This window comes from Corvus kubaryi, unplaced genomic scaffold (assembly GCF_017639235.1).
Source record: "Corvus kubaryi isolate FWS band 111438036 unplaced genomic scaffold, C.kubaryi_AGA036_p1.0 74, whole genome shotgun sequence".
NCBI lineage: Eukaryota > Metazoa > Chordata > Aves > Passeriformes > Corvidae > Corvus > Corvus kubaryi.
Window position 1 is genome coordinate 1,099,703 of NW_024582061.1, and position 20,105 is coordinate 1,119,807.

The 20,105-nt window shown below is 42.5% G+C and overlaps 1 protein-coding gene across 4 annotated transcripts in view; it reads left to right on the forward strand.

The window, feature by feature from the left end:
• Positions 1–19,259: 19,259 nt before the first annotated feature.
• ATXN10 (ataxin 10) overlaps positions 19,260–20,105 on the forward strand; it is a 96,890-nt gene continuing 96,044 nt past the window's right edge. For 3 of the 4 annotated variants that reach the window (XM_042050688.1, XM_042050690.1, XM_042050691.1), the window contains exon 1: positions 19,260–19,377. In XM_042050688.1, the coding sequence (XP_041906622.1) occupies positions 19,289–19,377 (89 nt within the window). In that variant the 5' untranslated portion in view covers positions 19,260–19,288. The remainder of the gene's footprint in view (positions 19,378–20,105) is intronic. The other variant, XM_042050689.1, reaches the window with a different exon arrangement.

A 20,105-nucleotide genomic window follows, 5' to 3' on the forward strand; every position in this document is an offset into this window, starting at 1 on the left:
TAGAATTTAGGTGCACATCTGTTTTAGGTGAAACCATCAGATCTCACCAAGGCTCTTTGGTATTGAACCATTTTAAGTTTTCATTATCAAGTGCTTAATTCTCTGCCAAACAGCATGCCCTGAAGTGTCAACCTGACCTTCAAAATTCCCACCTCCTGCCTTGGGTCATGAGGGATTCATGGGTCAGGCATCTCTGCAGCCTCTCAGTTCCCTGGGGAACCCAGTTTGTAGATGTGCCAGGCCCTTTGCTTCTCAGGCACTAGACTAGACTAATTATATGTCACCTCTAGAATAAACCAAATATTCTGAAGGGGGCCTGGTCCTAGTTGTCATACAAACTTTGAACAAAAAGGTAATAAAAAGATGCTAAATTTTAGAATGGAAAATGGAGTTTGAAGGAAAAGTGTCTGCAGCCAATGGCATTATAATGCTGATGAAATTAACTTTGTGTTCCAAGAAAGAGCATTTATTTATACAAAATCTCCCAAACTCAAGGTGATTCTGTTCCACAGGTGGCCTTGTAAATGCAGCATTCAGGCTGTTCTGCTGCAAGAGTCTGCCTTCAGCTATACTGCTTGAGAGATTAAAGGTATCTACCCAGCTGAGCAGCACAGAGCTATGACTGTGCTTACTTTAAGATTACATTTTGAAATGGAAGTAATGAATTCAGAGCAGAGCCGGAGAAGCTGTGTGACTTTACTTGGTTCCAGTTGTGTAACTGGATTAAAATGGCATTGCACAATAGTAGAGCTGTACTTAACATCCCAATTTTTTTTTTTTTTTTTTTAACTTGTGGTAAGAGTCAGGATGCCAGTTTGGATGGGTTAGATATGTGTTTCAGCAATCTAATGATTACTTTTTCTTTAGCTTTTTTTAATGTTTATATATAAAATAAAAATCTTTAAAAAGTCAACAAAAAAACTGACTTTAAAACCATAATACATATTCTTTTCAGCAGAAGATCTGTAAGAAAAGCAGGATAGTGTGTTTGTTGTTAAAAGCTGCTGGTAAAGGCATGCACAAAAAAAGCTGTTATCAATGCATGAAATGAAGCTTAATCTGGTCTGGGAGAAGTAAGTGCCATCCTGTGGGAATTCATCCATCAGCAATTAGCATATCTCCACACACATCTCCCTTCCAGGATGTACCTGTTTTCTGCTCTGGTGAGATGGAGCTGCACAGTATGGCAGAACATGGCCAGATGCTCGAAGGAGCCAGCACAAACCAGAGGAACCAATCTGGAGCAGAGCCCTGGGACTGTGGGAGGAATGATGCTGTAGTCCCACTGACTCTGATTTTTACACTGCAGTGTACTTCCTCATGCATTTACCCAGTATTTTGTCTTACCAGCATCTCAGGACTGACAAATCAAGGGCAGAAACAAGAGCCAGACCATCCACCCCAATCCTTTGCAGAGATAATGTTCTTGCATTTAAGGAATTTCACCTCATCCCAGGCACGTAATGGAAACCAGGTCGAGCAGACCAGCAGCTCTGCTCTCTGTATTGCAGCAGCTTTCCTTGGTTTTACCCTTGCTGTGGTGCTGCTCTCCCAGCCCAAGGAGACACCAGGTCTCTCCTTTGTGTGTACTGGCTCCTCACCCTCTGCGTTCCAAGGACAGCCCTTCCCTGGGCCCTGGGCTCAGTTTACTTAAGCATTTTCCAAGTATCTGCTCACACTCCATGCACTGAGACAGAGCACTGGTCTGCCCCACAGGTGTTTGTTGCTGTCCTTGAGCTCCTGAGATGCCCCTGACAGTGGGATGTGGATGTGTGAAGAAAGTGGGGCTTGACTGCAGATGTGAGTCAGGTTTAGGAATCTTAGTCCAGTTAAATTCCTCTAATGAAAAATTTCTTGTATACAAAGTCTAGCTAATGCTAGAGGTTTTGCTAAACCAAGTAGGAGAGAATCCTGAAGTCAAAACAAGTCAAGGAACAAAGTTTCCCTTTCTCCTCCAAAGAGTTTAACCCACAGGCCATTAGATTTAGTTGACAGAGGGATTGCAAAATCTGATACATGTAGACAGATGCAGACAAGTATAAGATACATAAAGTAGTTACCTGTAGGCATAAGGATTAGCATACAAACATACTAAGATTTGTCCTCGCAAAGATGGGAATACCAGTACAAACACTGAAGTGATGGTTTCTATACATCATGTAATGATTAATTTTTGAACCTTGATAAACTTAACTATTTGGCTGATGAGCACAGAAGCACTGTCCCTCACACTGTCCAGGCACAGGGTGGCCTGGACAGGCTCAGGTATCTGAAACTGGCTGAGATCTTGTCAAAGCTCTTTTACAGCCTGCCTGGGCTCTGGCTGCCCCTCTGGAAAGGTGTGTATCTTCCACAGCTCCTACATCACCTCTGCCAGCCTGTTGTGGGTATTGTGGCTAGCCCAAATCACCTACTGCACATCTGTGTTCAGGTACCTGAATTGCTCCCTTCAGGAGCCTTGCTAAAGCCTGTATTTAGAAAGAATTTTGACCATAGTGGATTTTTGCCATTGGGAAGACCAACGCACTGTGGAAGGAAGAAAAGAATTATAACGGATTACACAGGGATTGCCTGACTAAAATGCTACCACCTGTGTGTTGCAGCAGGGAGTTCTGTTACTGCAGAGAGGAAAGGGAGTAAAATGCCCACTTTGTTAGCTGAGAAAGCCCAATTTGTAAAGTTCAAATTGGCATTCAGACCAGAGTCCAGGGTTATTTTGATCAAAGGGGTGAGTACAGCTTGCTGAGAGACAAAAACAATAGCCAGGCTGGGCTGGCAGGGAGGGAGCCAAAGCCTTCAGCCTCCAGCTTCTCGTATCTTGGAGCACTGAGCCTGGATATGGCTGTCCAGGAGTGAGTAAGTGCACAAAGCAGCTGCATTTGGGGGCACTGAGGCTCTGGTGGGTAGATAAGACACTAGGAGGAGATCAGATTGCTGTGTGTTGATGGAACATGTGTTTTGGGGAACAGCAGGAGGAGCAGAAAGAAAAAGACAATATAATGTGCAGAAGATAAGGTTTTGGCAGTATTGTCAATTATTTGAGTTTTCGGATTTCCAGGAGAGTTCTTGTCCAACCACTGGTGAACTTCCCCACTGCTCCCTGCTGGCAAGGAGCTGTGTCCTTGCAGGAAGTGCAAGGAGTTTGCATGTGATGGTTACTGCAGCAGAGAAGGGCCAGTTCAACGACTACACTCGGTTTAAGGTAGAGACCCATACCAAAGAAAGGGTTTTTGATGTTGTAAAAGAAGCATCTGCATTGCTCAGGGTTATTTAAAAACTGTCTCTATTGAATCACTCTTTGAGTCAGCAATATGAACTTAACAACACAAACCACTCCTGCTCACCCCTTTTTCATTTCTTATCTCTCTGCGTGTTGTGCTTTTGTCCTGAAAAAATAAAAATAAGTGGACCTAACAACACCAGTCATTTGAAGAAATGAAAATGCTGACAGGATGGAATGGCTCAGCAGTAGAGAGCAATTTGGCACTTAGGGTTGCAGAGGCTACAGACAGCTCCAAGTGCTGCATTCCCAATGAGGATAAAAATTTTGATTTATTTCATAACTTCACCTGCCTCTCACTGATAGTTGGCTGCTTATTTTGATCCCTGGAAAACAGTTTTGCACAATAACATAGGTGCATTGAATGCTCCAAAGGTCAGGCAGCTTGAGCATGGGAAAATATTTGTGAATGAGGCCCAAAAAAACTACTGAAAGAGGTGATTTCTGGCTCAGAGATTAGTCTTCATTTAGAGACTGAGAATTTATTGCTGCCCAAACCAGCATTATCAGCTTTCTGTCAGCAACAATCATCAGGATTTCCTTTCCCAATCAACATGAGCTGTGACCTCATTGCTGCAAAGGTGAAACCCTGACAGGGATTAAAGGCTAATAGAAAGAAATGAGGTAGCAGGGCTGAACAAAGAGGAGCTTGTTACACAGCAATGGCCAACTCGGGCAGAATGTTACAGCTGAAACACGAGCTACCGAACCAAAGGCGAAAAAGAGTATTTTTAAGAGCCTGAGTAATGCTGGGTCTCCCCATCTTTCAGTGGAGAAGGAAGGCAGACTGCCGTCCTTGCCATCAGAGATTTTTGAAGTGGGATTAGCATAGCCTTGTGGTTTGTCAAGTGTTTAATTGCAACTCTGCAGGGACGCAGCCTCAAAGACACTGGAAACCAATTTAACAATCATGCCTATCATTATAGACACCAAATTGCTCCTGTGCACGTATAATATTCAGTAGTCTGAAACAGCAAGGCTAAGTCTAGGGCAAGGTTTAGAATGTGAAAAGTGATGAAAGGCAAATACATGTCTGATATTCATCAAAGCAACTTAATCCATGGTGGAAGAGTGAAAAGAGGTAAAAAAGGGTTTATGTTGTTGATCTGTGAGTTGCTAGTTTTTTCACTCATCCCCCAGTTCCTAGAACCAACAAGTGAGGCCATTTTTTCAGGGGGGATTCTTTTCTCTTAAAGGTCACTTTTGGCTGCTACAATATCTTTTCATCTTAAAACCCACCACAGACTTGGTTCAAGTCCCAGTGGAAGCCATATATAACATGACTTTCAACGGACTCTAGATCAGTCCCTTTGTCAGTCGCCAGCATATCCCTGCTTTTTCCAGCAGAGGTAGACTTGTGCTATAGTCCAGATTCAAGGCTTTTGGAAGTTTATGGCATCCAGGATGCTTTCTGCATGTTTCAAACGTCTTCAGCCCACCAACACAGGATAGCATCTCCTCATGCTGTGTGCTGGGCTCTCTCAAAAAGGGACAGGATAATTTGACCTCTCACTGGAGCACAGAAATTACTTAACAGTGCTGAGGGTACTTGACACCTCATGACATGAAGTCTTTGGGGTGCAGTGTATTCTGAGGCCGCAAGTGGAGGATTAGAAACCAAATCCTTCTCAAACATACAAGAATAGTATTGAATTTGATGTGGACCAGATTCTGTCATATTTGACATGGTGTATTTTGAGCACCTCTCAATCCAGCACAAAGAATCCAAGTGAATCTTAAGCAGAAAAGATGAAAGGAAACATTCTTGTTACAAGTACATGGATAAATCAGGTTTTTTGCTGATACTGAGCAGACTTCAGAAACTATTCACAATAAAAATATCTCCAGCCTAACACATTATAGAGCTTTCTGTGAGGAATCAATGCATCTTTAAAATGTCTGAGGTGCTTCATTCTTCATATTTTAGAGATTAATGTCAGCCACAAATACAACAAGGTTACATCGCGTTTTTTAAAGAAATCACCATCTCAAGCAGCCTGGTTGATGCCCAGCTCCCAAAAGGTGGAGCTGCAGGAACAGTGTTAAGCTGCTTTGGAAATGTTTGTAGCTTTCTCCAAAACCTGAGGTTGAGCCATGCGGATAATCCCCAGCCCAGCATCAGGAAGCATTAGGATGCAATGTTCATAGCTGCAAAGGGTAGCCTGGCTGAAATTCAACAAATGATGAAAACCTCTGCAGCAGCTTTTGAAGGCTGGGCAAAGTCAGTGTCCTTTCTGGGCTGATTTGAGTGGAGTTTGACATGGCTAAAACTTTTCACTCAAGGCAGTAAGATATTTAATTGTATGAAAACCTTCGAAATATTAGATTTAGCGATGCTGTGGCTTGAGCTCCTTTCATTTAGTACTCTCAGACTAAGAAATATGAAGCCTTTTTGGGTAGAGGAATAATGAGTTCTGTAGCAAAACCCAAAGCTACTACCCAGCATTGAAAGGTGAGTGGCAGGTTTTAGGTTTGTCAGACAGTTTTCAGAGAGGAAGACACATACATAATGCTGAACTGAAGGGGAAATTTAATTAGGGACAATGTAATTACCAAGCCAGGAAACTGGGCTAGGATCTTTATTCTTTATGAAAACTGCAAGGATTGATGCTTGACAAACTAATTGCCATGAATAATTTATTAATTTATATGATCCCTCTTGTTTTTGATTTCATTTTTAGTGACTGACCACCTGCAAACTAAGTTAACTTTTCTCTTTTTTTTTCCTCCCTCAAGTCTTCAGCAGCGCTCAAACAGGATCCATTACAGTTGCTGCCTTTCTTGCGAAGCTCTTGTTTTGATCAACTTTTATATTTTCATGCTATTTCTGCTTCATGCAGAAATAGCACTGGCTCTCCAGGCACAAGAAACCTAAAAAGATTGCAAGGCTTCAATCTATTTTAAAGTTGGGTTTGAACATTTTTATCAACACCTGAAAATGGAGGAGGTTTTGCAGATTTTTACAACATGGGAATATTTTAAAGACAAAATCAAAGACTCTCATGTTTCTTGTTCCCATGTCTTTGTCAGGAATGAACACTGGAGATTTCACACTGGCGTGTGGCCTAAGGCACCTGTATCTCCCTCAGCTCACCAGGCATGCTGGCAGTCCTACCAAACCTCTTATCCTATTGAATTAAGATATGTTCCTTTGAGATCTTTTCCTGGTATGTTTGAATACCTTTTTATTTGTATTATACTCAACTTGAAAGCCCAACAAGGGAAATAGCTGTGTTCTCCACAACAGGACCTATTAAGGGCAGAGATCAGCATTACTCAGCTACAACTATCAGAGACCTCCTCACTTCCTCCCTTTCTCTGCAAACACACTCTAATCTGGAGTGAGCTGGAACTGTATTTTTTTCCCTGCATATATTGAAGACAGACTTGGTGTTTGTATTGGCCCAGGGCCTGACATGGCATTTGTGAGGATGAACCACAAGCATGTGTACTTCAGCTAGGCTGAGCCAGGGAAACGTGCTAGAATGAGGAAAAACCTTCTTCCCCTCTCCCTCTGCTTCCAAACCAATAAGGCAACCTTTCAGGCTTCCCCTTTGCAACCTGAGGCCACAACTTCTTCTCACCTCCCTTGACATGTACACATGAGGCCCCTTCCAAGGGCTGGGAACCGTCATACCTGCACGAGCAAGTTTTGTGAGGCAGCTTTTGCAGGGGTGCAAGGGAAGGAAGATAGAAGTGGCCATACATGGATGGCACTTTGGCTTTCTTTTCCAATAATTTGCAAGGCAACGGCAGCTAAACTTTAATGGAAGAGAAGACGATATGCCCCTAATATGGCCAGTAATTGAGAATGTTCCCAAATGGAACATAGTGGAGACACCTCTCCAAGGAGGCAGTTATAACTCTGTATCTGAATTTTGTCTCTGGTGTGCTCCTGGAGTAGCCCTGCTCCTAGCCCTAGCCAGCAGTAACTTATATGCTGCGATGAGCAAAACTCCACGGCATTATACAAAGACATGTTCTGTAGTAAGGTTAATCTGAAATGTACAAAAGAGTGGTTTGGCATGTGGAGCAGGGAATGAATTGTGGGACCTTTTCACACAATGGTCATCAGTTCAGATCTCACCCAAGCTGGTACCAGCCAAACTCCCCTAAACAGACTCTCCTGTTCTTGGGTGTCTTTCACAGGGAATCGTGGCTTTCTCACCTCTACTCCAATGTCCAGTACAAACAACAGCTCCCTGCTTGGTAACTTCCCTGAGACAGGCTGGTCCTGTGCCAACAGAGCCAAGAACCGATCCCATTTCAACAGGCACCATCTTATGATTCTACCTTTGCTGAGGGACATCAGTGCTGGAAACTGAGTACCAGTTGAGCAGGCTATTTCTGTTCCTTTCTATGAGAAAAGCTCCTGGGATGCTGTCCTGGTGGTATTTGGGCTGTGCTCATTCTAGGGGCAAACCCAGACATTATTTTCCAGTAAATGAAGACTGACGTAAGAGGAGATGAAGTTTGTGTGGGTATATGTGAATCATGTCTGTAGAGTGTAAGGGCTTTTCAAGGACCACTACAGAGCAAACTGTGCCAGGTTCAGTCTGTGTGCACTGGCAGAGATGCTTGGTGCTGCAGGAAGCAATAGGACTGAGAGGTGGGGAACGGCAACTGTGCACAAGGGTCATGGAGATGCTTGTCCTTGTTTGAAGTCAATGGCAGCTTCTCGATGCCCTAGTAACTTTTGTTTTCAAAGCCACCTACTTTCTACCTGTGCTCAGCAGTATGTTGCTCATCTCCTAGAGGTAACTCCTACAAAGTATCTTGATTTGCAGTGTGACTGGAAAAAATATTGTCACTTGAGCTCATTAGACTCCTCTGAGTAATTAATTGTATTATTTCTATTGCTAAATCAGCAAATTTGGTGTGTATTCTTCTTACAATATTCCTTGAGACTGTAATGCTAGCACTTAGTATTTGCAGTAATCTGTACTTACACTGTGATTATAAAAGTAGTTGTGTGTTGTCATCCCTACCCAGATTAGGATACTCTATTTTCTCCTGTTATATCCAAATGCTGCAAATCTTTTAATGAACTTTTCTTTCCTCCTTCAAATTAAAATGCCCATGAACATTTTTTATCCTCACTTCAAAACTGGGACAATTTCAGAGAATAATCTACCCAAGAAAGAAAAAAAAATTGTTATTGTTTTTGTAAAAAAATTTGAAAAACACTTTATTTGATCTAAATTCAAAACTGTGCAAAGGTGACATCATCAAAAATTTGGAAAGCTTTCATCAGAACTGAGTCAGGTTTATTAACTCTAACAAACTGGATGTAGTCTGACAGGGGGTTTCTGTGATTGAAATGGATAAAACTTCTTTACGTTTAAGAGACAGTCACCTTAGCATCTCCTCTAAGTAAATTATTAAGAATGCAAAGGTAGATAAATCAGGAAACTCCAGTTAATATGTTTCCCTGATAGATTCATCAGTCATTTATGCCTCCTCTTTTTGTTTAATCATTAAATCAGTCAATCTTTTCTGCTTCATATGTATCTAACTTCTATCTCTGTGTAGGGATCTCAGACAGCTTTTCTCTCAGAAACCCTGCAGGGATTAACAAGATGTTTTTATAAATCAAAGGCGAAAAATCAACAAAAGAGATTTTGTCTTTCTATAAGCAGACTGGCTTCACTTCTTTTGGAATTTTTTTCCCCTTTACTCGTTAAGAAAAAGTAATGTCCCAACCTGGTTTACTATGAAGCCCTCTTTGCAATTTTCTTAAATGCAAAAGACAAGCAGGATGGTGGTTTTAAGAGAGATTATTGGACAGAATGTCTGAAGGGGTTGAAATACAACTTTAAATAGAAGGTATTTTTAAGAATTTGGGCTTGAGGAAGAAAAGTTGCTGTCAGCTCAACTCTTTGTTTGCCAGGGGTCAATGAATGATGAGGAAGAGATTACACAGCAAGCAAATAATGTTGAATAACGAGTTTGAAACTCTTCTGAAACTTTAAGCTTGGGCTTACTCCTTTTGTTTCTTCTGCATTGGTCTGAATAAATCTTCTTAATTAAAAAAATCAACATCTGGAACAAACACCGATTTGTCATGTAGACCATGGGGCTCAACAAATCTTCTTGCTGTTTCTGACCTTAGCAGAGTGAGTGTGTGGTTGTGGCTGTGCTGTACCTGCTTGGAGGATGGGCTCTGTAGGGTTTGGTCCATCCACCCATTCTTGGGAATGCTGTCCCTTGACTGTAATTCTCTAGAGCTATCCATGACTGGCATCTTTCTGCCCTGTGCTCAGATAGGTGAGGACAGCCCTGTGCTGCCCTGTGCCAGGAGGGGACAAAAACAATGCGGATGTCATTTCTCTGTTCATGAGCTGCCTGTGGCTTCCTTGGGGTCTAGTTTGGATATGTTCTAGTTCTGAGCTATCACAGCCCTACAGGTGCTGTGCCATCTATCCAGCACAAACTGCAAAGTTTATCTTCCTTTCCAGCTCTGATTTGCCTTCCCAAAATCACCTGCCCCACCATGCTCTGTGGGAAGGTGGCAGTGCCAGTTATCACATCCTGCCCTTTCACACTTCCCGTCCCTTGTTCCTGCAGGCCCCCATCTCCTGCCTTGTGTCAAGGTAAGTGTTGAACCGCCCCATGGTGGATTGGCATCAGGAAGTAATAAAAATAATAGCAAGAATATGATAATGCAAAAATGGAACAGTTAAATCCAGTCACCAACTCACAGGGGCACGTGGCCACAGAAACACTCACAGCAGCACGAGGCATGGGACACCAGCAACCAAGAGCAGGCAGGAGGAAGGACGGCAGAGAGTCCTGGAGTCAACTTCCAGCCTTCCTGCTGGATCAGCCCTCTCAATCAGCTTGTTCTTCTACTGGGTCACTGACTGCTAGACCTCAAACAATGGAGCAAGGATGGGAAGTAGCCCCCAGGGCAAAGCAGGACTGCTGCTTTCCGAGAGCTGTCAGCTCCAACATCAGTCTGCAGCCATCATGTGCACCTGGCTCAACTCCCTGAGTCAGATCATCAGCAATCCCCACTGGAGAAGAAGGCCAGACCACTTCAGGGCAGACTACTTAAGTCATCTTTGGCTTCTGAAAGTACAGTCTCATACAGGATATTCACTGCTGTTCCCCCCATCCTTGCCTACCTGCCAGGGAATACCATGGGGTAGAAGTAGGGCCATGAGATGCATTGGCAAGCTCTTCTTGATGTTTGCCACTGCACCAAGTGCTGAAATATACCCCAGTTAATGACACCCCAGTGAAATACCGGTATGCCAGAACAGAGCTACATTGCTCTTGTTTAAAGGAATATATGAGAGGACATCCTGTTGAGAATGAAGGTATCTTCTGAAATAGGGAGAGGAATTCCTTAGAAAGGCTCTTTCCAGCATATTAACATGAATTAATGCTGGAGTAAAGCAACCCAACTTGTTTAGACTGGGATCTTTGTTAAACAGTGAATGCAGGCTGAATGTACTGTTGTGTTTAAATCTCAGCTGTCATTATTGGGATGGGAGAAGGGAGGAAGAAAAGACAAAAACGACCCATTCATGCCAAAACCAGTCACTGTTTCTTCCTTTACAAACAAAGGAGAAAAAAGGGAAAAGTGCTCTCATGAGAATCTGTATGAATTTCCTTAAGAGAGTGTACTTTAGATGGAGAATAAGTTAAATTCTGTGAGATGTTGGGGTTACCAGGGTAACAACGTTTTGAATACAAAAGCAAATAGATGTATGAGCCTGAAGTAAATCATTAATGTGCATCAGTATTTTTGAGATGGGTTGGAGTGATTTATATATTGTAGTCCTTCTTTATTTAATATTTCAAAAGTCTTCTTTGATTTAAAAGCAAACACTTCATAGGCTGCTTTTCAGACAATTATGTCCCCTTTTCTACAAAGCACTCTGAAAAGAGACTAGTCATTGATGCCATCCAATAGAACAAACACACAAATTCGATGGAGTCAAACAGAACAAAGGGGCCTTGGTACATCAAGAAACTTAAACATGGGCATGATTTTAATGTTGGTAATCATCCCAAGACTACTGTTTCTTGAAAACTTGCATTCAGCCCCCTGCTGAATTCAAGCTTATGTAGTCAATCTGCAATATACTTTTTAATTACAAGGAACATTTTTTGGTAACTATTTTTGAACTAAGGCTTTCTATAATAGATGAAAAGAGTGGCTGTAGATAGGTTGGGGCTGGATGTAACCGTTTTCCAAGCAATTATCTTCTTACTCATACCTATTTTCCTTGTTTAATACAATTAATTCAGCCCAGGAGACCTGTTCATAGCTGCATGATAAAAAACTGCAAAAGTAAGTTAAATAGTCAGTTGAAGAGATCTCTTACAGGATCCTAAATCAGCCTTGGCGAGTACTGAACCTCTACTTGTTAACAGTTGCTACTAACAGTGAATGATTGCTTTTTTTCCCCAAGATCCAACCATTCTTCCCAACATTTCTTCCCATCCTCATTGCTATTCTACGGACATTCTAGGGACATACTCAAAGTTTGGGCGACATAATTAGTTGGAATAAAACGTGGTCATTTAACAATGCCACTAAACTGGAACAAATAGAGCTACTTTGCTTATTGAAGTTCGGGAAAAACAACAGAGAATAATATCCTAGACAAGAAGAAACATACTGCATGCCTAACGTTATGGAAGGGAATTAAACTCTGACTTGCAGTTAGAAAATCGTTGTAACTACTTTCATTAGTCCCGTAAAGAAACTCAGTTCTTCTCTGAAATAGGAAGTGTTAAATCTGTGGCAATTTATTAAATGCTGGAGTTTTTGCAGTTCACAGCGCACTTGAATGAGTATAAAAAACAAGTTCTTAAGAATTGAAGTAGTGTTTCTTCCAAGGATTATTTCTGAAAGCTCCTATTCGCTGGATGTTATTTGTGTCCTTTTGCAAGTGGTGGTGAGTTCAAGCAGCTTCTGTTGCAGGGCTGAAGAAGGATGTGGGTGAATAAGAACTCCTCTGGCTCCTGCAACTCTGCTAATGGTCCGACCAAACATACCTTTCTGGGGGACAGCAGCTGCACAGTTAAAGGTCAGCACAAGAGGAAGAGGAGCTCTGCTGACCTTCCCTGGGAAGCTCCAGCCAGATGAAGGTGCCACACCACATCACTGCTGACAGTTCCTTGAGCAGATTCCTTCCATGGGCAATTAGCCTTCACAAAGCATGAATGGACTAGTTTTCTATCAGGAGACTGAATTTTAGCTGACAAATTAGACAGATTCCCTGAGGCTAGAGTTATGCAGCTTTGCCAGTCTCACTAAAAATGTGATTTATAACAGATTCCTCAGCAGAGACACTCCTTGCTTCAGGAATGAAGGTGCACACTGTACTCAGACTTCATCTAACATGAGGATCTTACTAACCTTTGTCTTGTGCAGGAAAAACTGACTGTTACCTGCTTTTGACTTATCAAGTGACTCCTCATCTGTCCATGAATGGACAGTGCTGGGAAACTACCGTTCATATTTAGAATTCAGGCATGCACAGGTGTAAATAACATTTTAGGAGGTAAGAGTATATTAATTTGAGAAGTTATGTCAGATGTAGCTGGATGAGGTTTCTAGCTGTGAAAACAATGCCACAGATTTTGTCTATGATGTGTCTCTGGCTTTTGATGATGCTGGCATAAAACAGAAGCAGAAGAGCAGAGGTTGTGGTGCACAGGGTTGCACTAATTATACGAGAAGTATCTCACCCTGTATGTTCCCAGCACCGGGTGCTGAGCAAGTGACTCCTGATGCCTGCTGGTTGTGATACAGCCTGGGGGCAGGATGAGCCAAGGATGGCTGTTCCATCAGTGTGGGGCAAGCATGGGTAAGAGACAAAAATAAAGTCTAGCAGACACAAATACCATATTGTGCTTTATTCCCTTTAGTTCTGCCTTTAAACCAGACCACTCTTAAAGTGAGACAAAAAAAAAAAAGAGATGTTTTCCCAAAGCTAATGGAAGAATCAAGGTTTTGTGCAGTTGCAGAGTCACAAAAATTATGGGCAAGGAGAAAAAGGAAGAGAGAAGTCAGATCCCAGACCCAATTCCTGCCAACTGAGGCTCCACCTCTGACTCATCGCAAGGTTTCTCCTTGTTTCCCCCTCTGGTGAAACCAATATTTGTATTCTGTGAATATCAGCACTTGCTCAGATCAAAAAGCAGGCTCACCCATCCCTGACAGTGTCTTGAATGTGTCTGTGTTTGCATGGAATTAATAGTTAATATTTTAATTATTAATTTATATTACTTAATAACGGCATGCTGTGTTACTGAGGTATGAAGCACACTCAGAGACTGGTAAAGTATGGGAGGGGAGGCTAACAAAGCCCATGTAGCCTAAATCTAGCAAGTGGACACATATGGCAGACAGATGCAGACACGGGGGGCTGATTTTATTTGGATGAGTTTTGGACTTAAGGAGTACATCGCCCAGGTGGACAGATGGACAAATACCTCCTTCAAAATTTGCTTTTATCTCCATGTGAACTGGGAAATTTATAGCTCTGAAGTATTATTACTCCCAGTAATTAAAGAGTGTGGGATTTTTGAATTTAGAAGCCTGTCATACACATACAAATAATGACTTCTGCAGAGGCCAAATCTTATAATCAGCAGATGCAGAAGGAAATTATCAAACTTAACTTATATTGTGTCTGCTTAAGAAAGATGTTAGTTTAAAAAAATTAATAATATATCACTTTAGTCTACTGACATGATCTTGTGGGAAAAAACATATAAAAAAGGAATGGATCAAAGCTTCTCTTCACATACATAATTAGACAAATGGTTTTGGACAGCCTTTACATACTGGTTTAAAAGAAATATTATTTTCTTTTTTCCAGATCCACAGGTATGACAGGGAGGTTTCCTCAGATATTTCTTCAATAGGTTAAGGTTTTGAAATTACAAGGCAATAAAATATCCTTATATCCGTGAACCTTCTGAAATCTTCTGATGATGTTATTTTAATAGCAATATTTGTTCTCTTTTTTAAAGTTTAGGTTGCATGTTTCTTTCAATGAATATTCAGCTGGCATAGGAAAATTCTAAGAAAATAAGCTCTGAGATTTTTAACCCGAATTTCACAAGCTTCATCGTGCCATATGAAAATGAATGCTCACAATTTTCAATAACTTTTTCTTGTAAGTATTGAAGTTTTTCTTATAATTTCAAAAATTGACAAAGAGCTAAAGAAAAAGATTCTGGTGAACAGAAGTTTAACCCTTTATTTCTCAGTTCTATCAGTCTAAAAACTCTCTCTATGTAACTGGATATATTTTCTCCTTAGAGACAAATAGATAATATATGTAGCAACTTCTAGCTACCAACAGCATCTTCTCAAATATTATTTCTTAAGATGATATGAGATTGGCTTTCATAAATTCAGAAAAAGCAAACTTCATAGGTATTTGTCTCCTAACGTGAAGATACCAATCTCTGGCCTGTTGCTCTTACCTCACAAAGCTTATCTGCTTTGTACGTATGGAAGACCTTCTAAAGGCTTAGGTTATTGCAATTTAGAAACTTAAATTATCCTGAGTTGGAAGGGATATGCATCCTGTGATTTTAGTGTACAATAAAGATGAGTAGACTAACTCATATTTCACAGATGCCACTAACAAATTAAATGGACTCTACACCGGCAGTGAATGATACAAATTCCACAGTCGGATGGTTTTAGGCTGAGTTCTGCTGCCCACTATTTTACCTCCACTAGATGTCAGGATTTTGACAGAGCTGGAGGGGTTTAATCCCTATTTCTTAGTATGAAGGATGGTCAGGATCACAGCTACAATTCTCCAATTTCAAGCACCAGCAGTAACCCAAAATAGGAGATAGTCTGAGTCACTATATGGGTTTTTCTTGTTCTTCATTTTTTTAGGCCTTGTTTTTTCCCTGCAGCAAATTTCTCAGCATTGACAAGGTACACTAATGCTGATAAATGGGAGCACTGCCAAGTAATGTGGGATTCCCTGTGGGCATTTCCCTTTGTTCCTTCATTCATTGGCTTGACACATCTGTTCAGGACGACTATATAACTGGTGAGTTCCTCAAAAATATTCAAGCACATGCCTCTTTACTCTCTGAGTGTGACCAGGTGGTGGGGAGCTTTTCAGTTATTTCTGCTCCTTAGTAGAGATATTTATTTCTATTTTCTGGGAATGAGATACAATTTCAGAGAGTGTTCCCATCTTTCCAAGAGCATCCTTGTAAGACATCTGAAGGAGCCAGGCTGCACTCCAGGCTCAGCAGATTAATTACATTTCCCAAGCAACACAAGGCAGAGAGCATTTTCAGGACTGTACACACAATTTTGGAAGACTTTGCTCACAGATGTTAACCAGTCCCCAAAAGGTGAGTTTCCCATGTGGAGCTCTGCAAATACAGAGCAATCCCAGCAGGTTTAATGTGCATGTGGGGAGTAACTCCACACTGTGCAAAAGCAATGAGTCTGCTTGAACTCCCTGTCCTGTGCCACAGAGTGACTCCACAGAAGCACAAAAGCCTGGTGAGCTCAGCATAGAGCACAGAGGTGATTTATGTGCACTGGCTTAATAGCAGCTTTTTGGATGCTCAGTTGTCTAGGCTGCTGAAGTCGAGAAAAGCTGTTGCTGCAATGGAAACCAGGAAAAGCCAAGATTTTCACATGACAGATGAGAACTGATTGTATTCGTATGGAAATCTACATTAAATGGCACAACTGTCAAATCTAGCACTGCTTGTGGGAGCATTTTCACACTGGATTCTAGGACTTAAAGTAACACTGAATAGTAGAAAAGATCACAAGAGGAGACTAGTAACTGCATGCTCTCACCTTCACAGTCCTCCTCAAGAATCCTTCTTTACCACAAAACCTTAAACAAGATTCTTAGAATTTATTTCAAATATGTTGTTTCTGTGCAGCCTATCTACAAGCACATTCCTTACTGCCATATTCCCCACATCCACCATTTTTCCTTCAGTCTTATGACTGGTGTCAAGGGCAGCCTGCCTTGTGGAGAGAGATGTCCTTCCCTGCTTTGTGTAGGGCCTTGAGCATCCCTATCCTTTCCTACAGAGATTTAACTGTGGTAACCAATTTTTTCGCTGCAGCGGTGTTAAACAATGTATTATTGTCAGTCATAGAATCATGGAGAGGTTTGGGTTTGGAAGGGACCTTAAAGAGCATCTCATTCCACTACCCTGCCTTGGGCACGAGCAACTTCCTCTGCAACAGGTTGCTCCAAGCCCTGTCCAGCCTGATCTTGAACACCTCCAAGGATGGGGCATCACCTGACACTCAAGAAGAAGAAGAATCAGTGACTTTTTTAAGGTTTAGTTTTATCCAAATTTGTGTTAACCCTATATCAGGGAGATTGTCTATCCATGAGAATAAATTTCTAAACAGAAGGGGGCCTCTCCTTGGTGCCTCGTAGCATGGGAAAAACTGCAGGACGATGCAAATTAATGTACACGAAACCTCCTTGAATTTAGCACCATCCTTCTTACAATTCAGCTGCATTTCCTTCTGTACCAGGCAAAACCCTGACTTTAAATTCTACATTTTATAAATAAACTGGTACGTGAATGAGGTGAAATTCATGTACCATGAAATTCCCCAGGCTACCAGGGAACTAGATTTTGGGTACCAGGTATCCTAAGTAGCATCTCTTTGATCCAGCTGAACAGGGCAAGGACAGTGTCTTTCCATATGCTTATGCAGTTGGCTAACAGGATGAGAATAATGCTGATCCCAACAAAAACACTCCATACAAATGTGGCATAAAACCTTTGTGAAGGGCAGATGACAGTCACTAAATTCCTCATTGCCTCTAGAAATTGGACTGCATCTAACAAATGAGGCAAGAGTCCCTGCAGTGACTCAGAGCCTGACAACTGTGCAGCGACAGCATTTCATCTGTGTCTGCTTCTTGGAAAACATCGTTTGTTCCCAGGACAAAATGCAAGGGCTTTGAACATCTCCTCCGAGGCCTTGCGGGCTTTTTTTTCCAGATGGAGGGATTTCTTTCTTATGAAGAATTAAATGTATTTTATTTATGATATTACATAACAAATGAGTGACACATAAATCTCAACATCAAATGTAACTGCTTTTTTTATGGTCTTCAGACACATGTACCATCTCACCTGAAGCCAAATAAACTCTGTAGTTGGCTTCAGACTGCAATAGTTATTCTTGGGTTTGAGACAGTCTGCCAGTATCCATTTCTTATGGATTCTGTTTCACCTTTGGTGTTTAAAAAATGGTGCTACCTCCTCTCAGATCTGCTCTTCCTCATCTTAATATAAGTGTTCAGAATCCCTTGGCAAGGCACTGTAACTGGCCCAGCGTAAGCAGGAAACTGAGGGCATGACGGCAGGGTGTGCTCCACAGATTTAGCAACAGAGGCTAATAAAAAGCATTTTTCCAAGCACACAAATCAGTTTCACTAGATCCTATTAAATAATAGAACAAAAATAAAAGCTTTTGGTCTACAGCTTCAAAGCTGTGTGGCCTAAGTCATACTTAATATAAGGCAGGCCCAAAATAAGAGTCAGAAAACTAGTATTTATGCCGGAAATATATCAAATATTCATGCTGCAGGATTTGCTCCTTTACTGCACAGTAACTTTTTCCAGAGCCCAAATTTTATCTTTTGATGGAAGTTGCCCCCAATAAAAAAGGGGCATAGTCACTATACGTTTTGTGATTAGAACAAGTGGGCCTCTCACAACATTTGAGATAGGAGGGATTCCATGTCTTTCACCTACTTTGACTCCTGCAGAGCCAGCATTTGCCGGAGTGGGGCAATTGTCTTGCAGTGTCTTAGCTGAGACAGATCCTTCTCTGTTTCCAGCTTCAAACACTGTTGCCTCAAGAGTATGGTCTACCTCTTAATTTGATGGAGAATTCTTAAAAAATAAGTTCTGCATAATTTTATTTTCAGATGTAGTTGGCTCTAGGTGGACTGTTTCCCTTCTTTTAGTTCCCTAAAACTGTGCTAACAAAAATAAAAATTAGTTAGACTGTAAGCTCTCTGGGGGAAAAGCTGCATCTTTAAGGGATCTGCCTGTTAGGCAGATCAAATGAGTTTAAGATATAACATCTGTGAGTAATCTGGAAAAAAACACTATATTTTATAATCTATATAAGAACTGGCTGGATAGTTGAACTCTAAGCGTGTCTTGCCCTGTGAGGCTGGTGAGGCCCTGGCACAGGTTGCCCAGAGAAGCTGTGGCTGCCCCATCCCTGGAAGTGTCCAAGGCCAGGCTGGACGGGGCTTGGAGCAACACGGGATAATGAAAGGTGTCCCTTACCATGGCGGGGGGTGGGACTGGATGGGCTTTAAGGTCCCTTCCAACCCAAACCAGTCTGTGATTTAATGATGATTGTCTAATAAAGCTTTCTATAGTGTTTGGCCACAATTAGTCTTTTTATCCATTGGAAGCTAATTTCCCGCGCACACACATGCAAGTTAACTTTTCATACATGTTTAGAAAATGCTGAAAGACATTTTCAGAAAATAAATATTAAATTAAAAATGCAGTATTTAATTTAAAAATATTTTAAAACCTGAAGGGATTTAGTATTTACTTCACTGTATCACAGAAGGGTTTGGACTGGGAGGGACCTTAGCAATCATCTAGTTTCACACCCCTGCCACAAGCTAGGAGATCTTTATATATATTAAGCATGAAATAATTATTCCTGTAATTTATGTATTTTTATATTTTTTTGGTATTTGTTTTGTTTAGAGGCGGGAATCTCGAAGAGCACACAGGGCGAGGTGTGGGGTGGGCAGCAGCAGCTGCGTGAGGGCAGCCGGCGCCGCGGTGAGCTTCCAAAGGGGAAAATGGAGGGAAGGGAGAGGCAAGGGACCAGCAAGGAAAAAGCTGGGGAAATCCATCAGATCTCGCAACCGGAGCGGCCATTTTGCCGCCGGCCCGACACAGCCCCTCCCGCTCGGCGGGGCGGCCCCGCCGCCATTTCCGCGCGGCGGGGGCGGAGCGGGGCCGGGGCGGGCGATGGCGGCGCCGGGAGCGGAAGCGCTGCCCGTGGCCCGCCTGGAGAGCGTGCGGGTGCTGTCGGGTCTGTTTCGGGAGGCGCAGCCGAGGTAGTGGGGAGGAGGGAGCGGCGGTGCTGGCGGATGATGGGCAGGGTTCGCTTCGGCTCCCAGCGCGGTCCTGCCCTTCGTGGAGTCGGCTGCGGGCTGAGAAAGGGGCTCTCAGTATCCCGAGAGGGGCGTGGATGAAGTCTTTGCTGGGGAGCTTCTGCACCCCGAGCCTTCTCCTGGGGCTATGCGTGTGTGAGGGGGGATCTGTCCGTTCTCCTGTCCTGCCCCGCCCCAGGGGGTCCATGAGGAGCTGCAGTGTGCTCAGTCCCTGTGCTTGTAGCACGGAGGAAGGATGTTCGTCTTTTAGTCGTGGGTGGCATTAAATAGCCCATAGATACAGAATGGCTTGGGTTGCAGGACATTAAAGCTCATCCCATCCCACCCTTGCTGTGGGCAAGAGTACCTTCCACTAGACCAGGCTGCCCCAAGCCCCGTCCAGCCTGGCCTTGGACACTTCCAGGGATGGGGCAGCCACAGCTTCTCTGGGCAGCCTGTGCCAGGGCCTCACCACCCTCACAGGGAAAAATTTTTTCCTAACATCCAATCTAAACCTACTCTATCAGGTTGAAGCCGTTCCCCCTTGTTTTGTCACTTCAGGCCTGTGTAGATAATCTCCATCTTCCTTGTAGGCTCCCTTCAGGTACTGGAAGGCAGTAGTTAGGTCAGCCTTATTCTCTAGGCTGAGCAATCCCAAGTGTCTCAGCATTTCCCCGTAGCAGAGCTGCTCC